This window comes from Onychostoma macrolepis, unplaced genomic scaffold (genome assembly GCF_012432095.1).
Source record: "Onychostoma macrolepis isolate SWU-2019 unplaced genomic scaffold, ASM1243209v1 Scaffold144, whole genome shotgun sequence".
Lineage (NCBI taxonomy): Eukaryota > Metazoa > Chordata > Actinopteri > Cypriniformes > Cyprinidae > Onychostoma > Onychostoma macrolepis.
The window spans coordinates 2,003-10,071 of NW_026704647.1; the positions used below are offsets into that span (position 1 = coordinate 2,003).

Consider the following 8,069-nt stretch of genomic DNA (forward strand, 5'->3'; position numbering starts at 1 on the left):
TGTTTTGTGAAAACTTCTATCTGAACTGTAGATAGATAGATGCTTTTTACATTCATTTTACAGTTTACCATAGACATTGCCCTACCCTGCTCATATGGTATTAATTTTATTTGTGCAGGTCTTAAAAAGGTCTTAAAAGTCTTCAATTTGAGCTTAAAATCCTGCAGCAACCCTGCTTTAGAGAAAGTGTTTAATGTTGTTATTGTTAGAACAGTTTAATCTATATTGAATACAAAACATTCCTTTATATCTGTAACATTTCTGTGACATTTTTCTGAGTGAGCAACCTTGGTTATGTGGGCGGAAAAGAAAAGTCATTACAAAGGCATAGAAATGAATTACATTTTGATGAAAGATTATGAAAACTGACTTTCCTCCGTCTTTTTAGAATAACATGCATTGATGAATCATCACGATAAATATGAAATTTATAAAGAAAGTAAGTAAAGTCACTTTAGATATCATGTTTTATTTACAGGCAAGAGATGGGTGCACTGACCATAGAAATCAGCCGTTTAAAAGAGAAACTAGAGGAGGAGAGAAAACTCAGATCAGTACAAGACTCAAGTCAGGTAATACATTTAAACTCTTTTTTTTTAAACAATGTATAAACACACTTTTCACTCAAGTGTAGATGGTAACTAATGCATATGAAACTGTTGCCATCCATGTTTCTCATCTCACAGGTTCGGGACAGTTCTTTGTCATTAACACTCACAGAACCATTGTCGTCGTCAGCAGTCGTGCCGATAGAGAAAAACAGAGCAGCTAAAATCATCCAGACGCACTGGCGCTCACACCGATTACGGGTTGGTACAACACATCGACTCATACTGTACACCCACAGTGAATGTAGATTATTCATATCCTCCTTATTCTTCTATTCCTTCTCTTAGGATCTAGTACTTTTACAGTCCTGTCTCAGAGGGCATCTAATCAGGCAGAGGCAGTTAGATGGACAGAGTCAAGCAGACCCAAGAGCTGTCCCTGCTGCCACGGTAACTATTTGTGGCCTTTTGATGGGATGTTTTATTATGCATAGTTCGTTTATGCATAATATATTGTTACTGTGCTTAAGTTTGACATTTTTAAGCAAGTTATTTAAAAAAAAACATAAAATTGGTCAAAAGTGACAGTAAATACATGTATGATGTTACTAAAGATTTCAAATAAATGCTATTCTTTTGAACTTTCTATGAATCAAAGAATCATGAAATGCGTATCATGGTTTCCACAAAAATATTAAGCTGTACGACGGTTTTCAACACTGATAATAATGAGAAATGTTTCTTAAGCACCAAATCAGCATATTAAAATGATTTCGAAGGATCACGTGACACTGAAGACTGGAGTAATGATGCTGAAAACTCAGCTTTGCATCACAGGAATATATTACATTTACGATAAATTCACATAGAAAACTGATCTTTTATATTATAATAATATTGTTTTTAAATGATGTTACATAGAATTATTATGGCACTTGTCCAGAAACCATGGTAATTCCTTTGTTGTGCTTATCCCTATGAAATGGTCAAAAAATCACTTTTAAACTTCTTGACTATGTGTTTCAGAGCCAATCAGGTATGAACGCTCAGGCTGTACAGGAAGAGGAAGTGACTCTGCTGCAGTCTGTCTTTAGGGCTCATCTCAAACGCACCACTCTGACTATAGACAGGTGATATACCGTAGTAGATAGTGTATACACTAAATTCCACATCGACACACTCACTGACTAGACAATTAATTATTTCGATTTCGATATTTATATTATGTTTTACAGTCAACAAATAAACCTTGCACAGGTGTTTGTTCTGCATAGAGAATGCAAGTATGCAGTCGCAACTGTTGGTTTGAATGTCTCCTGACAACCATGTGTTGACTTGGACATTGCAGGGCGTCTGCAGTGACACAGTCTGCATCTTCCATACATCAGAAAAAGCCGTATCTCTCCACTCCTCCACTGCTGCCCAGAGGCTGCTCACAGGCTGTGTTTACTAACAAAATACAAACCTCAGGTGATTAGTCATCTGTAATAATATGCTTTGTTCTTGCTCAAGAGATCGATTTGAACTCATGCTGCTAATATTCCTGCTTGTTAATCTAGGATCAATAAGACTTTGTTGGTTGTCAGGTTTAAAACCATTTGATAAACCAAAAAATTTTGTAAACAAAGATTCAGACCTGGTTATCTTTATAATGTCCCGTGCTGACTTCCCTTTAAAAGGGAAGCACTATACAGTGGTTAAAGATAATGATTTTTTAAATGCACAATTTCTGCCTGATATTTTACAGCTTGACAAATAGAAAAAAATATATTTGAATCTTTTGAATGGTAGTGTATGTCTAAGACACCAGTATATCCTTTGAATAATCTCTAATAAACTGCCTTTATGCATACAGTTCAATCATTCATCTATTTCATGTAATAAAAGCTATGATTTTGTTGGTATTAAGCAGACCTGATGATCCACCAACAGCAACCAGAAATACCAAACACCGTCGATTCAGATGACTCTGATGACATCATTGTGTCTCCTTCAAAGCCGCTGAGAAAAAGAGACAAATGCTGAAGTCCATGCTAATGGCTTGATTCAGCTTCTTTTTTACTATTTGGACCAGTTTTTTCTCTCTTAACTTGGAACACACACTATTACCTGAGCAACCTAAAAAAATGTAATTGACTATATATGGGCAATAATGACAATATACAGAGAAGATCATGAATCATGGATGATGGATCATTATGGTTTTGTGATTTTCACACTTTATTATTCTGTCAGGATCTAATTTTTTGACTTCTAGGAACTTCAAATTTCAGAAGACGTGTCTTCACACTCCAAAAGTGCCTTGTGTTGAATGCTTATTTTTAATAAGGATCAGGGATTTAATATTCTTCATTTATTTTCATTGTAGATCAATATACATATTGTATAAAGTATATTTAAGCCATCGTGTGCATTTAAGGTGCACGCCTAAATGATACAAAAGTACTGTGAATCTCCACAAATGTGGGAGATGTATGCTGTATAAGAAAACTTTGTTCAGATTGGAGAAAAAAAAAGACAGTAAATACTGTTTCACTTAAATGTTGTCAGTGTGTTACGTTATTATAGTTGTATCTGTATAAAACCAATAATCGCACTGAAAATGTGATGCTGTTTTCCAATTTTTTTTTTAATGTCTTGTTAAACTGATTTTGCTCGAAGAGCATATTACTTTTGTTGTGTCATTGTTCTGGAATTTTTGTTAAGAGTTTTCTTTATTAAAAACTTGTTTTCTCTGGTCTGTTGTCTGTTGTGCTAAAGTATGAAGATACCATTTCCTCATTTAGTTTAACTTACTATCTAAAAAAGGATAACTGATTATTATTTTAATCTTTTTAACCAATTAATATACATTTCTTCTCCAGTTTGATGTGCTGGATAATGGTTAAAGATAATGATTTTTTTTATGTACAATTTCTACCTGATATTGTACAGCTTGACAAATAGATAAACACGTATATTCATTATAAACATTGAGTTTTAATTTAGATTTTAATTAGTGCTGTCAAACGATTAATCGCATCCAAAATTAAAGTTTTTGTTTATATAATATATACGTGTGCACTGTATATTTATTATGTAGGCTTAAAGACACACACATACAGTATATATTTCGAAAATATTGACATGTATATATGTATATTCTGTGACGAGTCGGTTGCCCTCCCCCTTTTCTTCATCATCACCCCGTCCCTTATTCGCCGCCCTTCACTAGGCTCCCGACGGGAGTGGGTGTGCGAGAGAGGAGGGGCGTGGAAACAGCGAGGGCTGGCGGCGTGTGATGAGGCACAGCTGGACTGAATGAAGCCTCATCACCGCCGCTGTTAAATGCCAAGCGCGCCTCTCCTCGAGAGACCGGTCTCTTCCCCCGTGCATGCACGCTGGTGTCCTCGTGGGTCCAGGAAGGGCGCGTTGAGGGACGTCGCGCCGCCAGAGATGTGAGCCGCAGGATCCAGAGTCCGGATGAAAGCCGCACCCGTATTACGGCCGACGGGCCAGGATGGGGGGGTAGGGTATATATTTATATATTTATATTATTTTTTTTTAATTAAAAGGATTTCTATATTTTATCCACTCAATAGTCTACAATATAATAGCCATATAAACGTAGCGTAATTATAATAATAAAACATAGTGGGATATTCAGTGATATTGGCTGTGCAATATCGACTTTTGTGATTGGCCAATATCGGCAGACTGGAGCCAATGGAAATGCTTCTCCTTCGGTGCGCGTCTTATTCCTCTGAGAACGTCTAAGCAGACCGCTTGAAGTAAATTATCTGGAAGAATACAGAGGTAAAAATTCAAAATGTGGAGGTTTGTTTTATAATCTATGATAGACTGACAGTTAAGTAACACAACTAAGGGATCTGTTCAACTGAATATTATCACGATTTCAAATGTTACATTGCATTTATAGTTTAATAAACAAGTAGCCTAATATGTAGTCACTTACCATTTAGACGCAATATTGACGTTTTTGTTCTATTTCACCAACGGAAAAAGCTACAGAAGAAAAGCAACACTCAGCACGGTGTTTTGTTATTGAATGATTCATCATTTTGAACGAATCGTTTTAATGAATGACTCAATGATTCACTTAAGACGGTCACTTGCCGCCACCTATTGGCGGTTTAGTTTCATTTTTAAAAGTAGGCTATCATCGTCGTTTTTTTGAGATTGTTTAAACGTCAATCTCATAAATTATTTATTACAGTTGTAATCTTGCAGTGTAAGTTATTTAATTTGATTGATAACAGCCCTTATTATTAAAACTGAATTTGATCAAATGTAAGAATTTGACATGAAAGAAAGCTTAAAAAGATAAATAGCCTAGAAATAATTTTTAACCTTTAATATTAGAATGATGTACCAACTGGGGTTCCTTATGGTTTACAGCATTAGTTGAGAGATTTTTTTTCTTTGAAGAAATTTGCTATGTACTGTACCTGATAGGCCACAACTTAATAAATTTTGAATCAAATTGTCAAATGTTTTCTTTTTATTTATTTTTTAAATGTATTGAAGCAAAATGTTTCTTGTCAGAATGCACCAAAATGCTTCATTTGGTTAAAATCATAAACACAGTCTCATGGGGGACAATGCCCCAGACACCCCTACAACAAGTTACTTCGTAAACATGTCACCTTTTTCAGCACTTTTGAGTTTGCAGGTCTGTAGTACTATTTACCATGTTTCTAGCGTGATTTACCATGATTTACCACATTGCTAGCAATTGTGTGAAGTGTCAGTACAAATGAAGTGATAAACCCTGTGAGACTTATCTCTGTAGCGTTAATGATCCTGGATGAAGCTGTGAACATATTCTCCAAATTGCACCCAAGAAGATTGGAACTGACCAGTGTACTAAATCCATAAGTGTCAAGACAAATACAGCAACAAGCAAAGAAGCATTGACAGAGTCGAGAAATGATGAGAAGAATTATTAATATTTCAGTAAAGTTCATTAAATCTATTCTGTTGTTAGTGTGGTCTTTAAATTTATGAACTGTGTATGGACTGACAAAGGTGTTACATGAGGAAGTAATTTGACAATGCAGTAAATATTTTAGGTGCATCAAAAAGCCTGCTCGTTAAGATACCAGCAGACAAGCTAATTCTGCACAAATTAGTGCATAAAAGGTCACCAAAATGAAGTATTTGAACCTCATAATTAAATCCAAAAGGAGGAGAAAAACTGCAAAAAGGTCCACTTTTTGAAAAAAAAGAACCCCCCCCCCCTTTTCAATAGGCTGGCTACGGACCTGGAAGAGCCGCCGCTCAGAAGAAGCCGCCGCCCCTCGTAACCGGACCAGAGCGGGAGCGCGTGCGGCCACCGGACTCCGCCCCTTCCCTGGACCCTTCCTCCTGGAACACTGCCCTCCTTCACAAGCCCTGTAGCACAACGAGGACACCAGATCCCCTGTTTCGCTTGGACACTTCTTCCCCTGGACACTTTATTTTATTGATTTGTTTAATAAAAGCCTCTCCGAGGCCTGACGCCACACCCACTGTGTCAGTCGTTGGCTCCTCCCGTCACAATTCGCATAATTTATATTACATACAAATATATTTAAGATATAAACAACATATTTTTCTTAAATATATACGCGTGTGTGTGTGTATATGTGTATATATATATATATATATATATATATATATATATATGCACAGTACACATACATGTAAACTAAAAGTTTTATTTTGGATGCGATTAATCACGATTGATCGTTTGACAGTAATTTTAATTGAAAGAAAACTATCTTCACCTTGTCAGCGACATATTTAAACATTTTTAACTAAGTTTTGTCTAATTTAATTATTTCAGATTTTTAAAAAAATCACACAAATCAGGGTGTATATAACTCCATTTGGAGATTAAATATGGGGTATAAGGTTAAGAGGGTTGCAATGTTTTAAAAAATCACAAAAATAACTCATGAATATTTTCTGAAGGTCACGCATCTTGCTGAAAATTTGTTGAAAAAGTAAAAAACAATTAATAAATTTATATATATATATATATATTAGGGGTGTCCCCGACTAAGGATTTTCATAGGAATCGGAATGTTCGAATCATGCCGATAGTCGACTGATAGGTCAAGTCAGACGTTCCACAGTCAAACACACAGGGAAAATGTGTAACGGACGCCTCGCAAACGGGGTAAATGTTTTATGTTTTGATTAAAAGATTTCGTCAGCGAAACCCTTAAGAATTCACAACATTTTTAAACAATTTTTTACAGTAGGGCTCTCATTATAATGTTATGTGAGTTACAACGTTCTGCATTTCTGTTTTGAGCTGCGCGCGCTGAAGAGGACCAGGAGAATGTAGTGATGGGTCGTTCTTGAACGATTCGTTCATTTTGAACGAATCTTTAATGTGACTCGGAAAGAACGAGTCGTCTCAGGGAGTGATTCGTTCAGTCGCGCATGCGCAACATCCTATAGGTTCTGTACTGGAATTAGTTCACCTGTTTCGAGTCTTCGGGTTCGAGTCGTTCGTTCTTTTGTCACGTGACGTGACAGCTTTGGGCAGAGAAATTAGTTAATTTACAACCTTCCTTACAAACGGGTGCATAGTCATTATTATTATTATTATTATTTACTGGTACACTTATGTGATGCATTTCTGGTCTCAAATTATTGCTTTTAATTTCTGTCACGATGGTTCTTTTCCATAATACTGAATGTAGTAATAAAGATAAAGAGTTGGTTATGCTTTAATATAATTAATATTTTGGGAATATTATATAAAAATACTAAATTAATAAGCCTATATCAGTTATACAGTGGTATTGTGGCTGCTGTGTGTCACATGACAAGTATGAACCCCCAGTATTATACAGCATAAATCTATATTATATACTAATAAACAACTCATTTAGAACATTTATATTATGTTTTTAATTATTTATAGGCCTACTATTAATATGGTTTTAATACAATATTTTAAATGTGATGTATTATAGATTACTAGTTATCAGCTAAGACAAGTAATAATAATGGGAAATATACTTAATTACAAGAATTAAAGTGTAACAAACTGCTAAATATCCTATATGATGATTTACAATAATTTGATTACATTCTAATTCTAAGAAAGTGGATATTTTGTACAAGTTGTTGGCACTTTTAGAAGACTGAGAGCAAATCATTACCGACAGAAATACAAAACAAACGACCAAATTACTAATTCAGCGAATCAAGCACTGACTGTAAAGTGGCTTGTAATGCATCTACCTGTTAATGCAACGAGCTTGGAAGCATCGCCTCTACTCTCCAGAGAACGGGCACAGATTGTGAGTGATGCTGCGGAGCGGATTCAGCGGGTCTTTAGCGGAGCGGGAACAGAATGCTTTGAGCCGATGAGGGCCACCCCTGTGCACGGCCCTGACTGGGGATATAGTACCAAACTGAATTATTACTAGAGACATTTTTTAAGCAACTAATTCTAAATGAACTAATTCTTGAAATACAAAACTTCCAATCCCTCCTCAGAACGCCTGTTAGACAAAACAG

At 35.7% G+C, this 8,069-nt stretch overlaps 1 protein-coding gene across 2 annotated transcripts; it reads left to right on the plus strand.

Annotated features, from left to right (window-relative positions):
• Positions 1-301: 301 nt before the first annotated feature.
• LOC131535114 (IQ domain-containing protein E-like) lies at positions 302-3,273 on the plus strand. 2 transcript variants are annotated; one of them, XM_058768174.1, is made up of 6 exons: positions 302-572; positions 687-809; positions 897-998; positions 1,575-1,678; positions 1,897-2,018; positions 2,458-3,273. In XM_058768174.1, the coding sequence occupies exons 1-6, from the start codon at positions 486-488 to the stop codon at positions 2,571-2,573; spliced, it is 654 nt and encodes a 217-aa protein (XP_058624157.1). In that variant the 5' UTR covers positions 302-485; the 3' UTR covers positions 2,574-3,273. The 2 variants fall into 2 exon arrangements, with proteins under 2 accessions (XP_058624157.1, XP_058624158.1); XM_058768175.1 differs by having other exon boundaries at positions 309-572; positions 2,461-2,974.
• Positions 3,274-8,069: the final 4,796 nt, after the last annotated feature.

Coding starts and splice junctions, on each gene's coding strand:
- LOC131535114 (XM_058768174.1), top strand. CDS start 486: ATGGGTGCACTGACCATAGAAATCAGCCGTTTAAAAGAGAAACTAGAG. Junction 810..896: donor GGCGCTCACACCGATTACGG/GTTGGTACAACA, acceptor TCCTTCTCTTAG/GATCTAGTACTTTTACAGTC. Junction 2,019..2,457: donor TAACAAAATACAAACCTCAG/GTGATTAGTCAT, acceptor GTTGGTATTAAG/CAGACCTGATGATCCACCAA.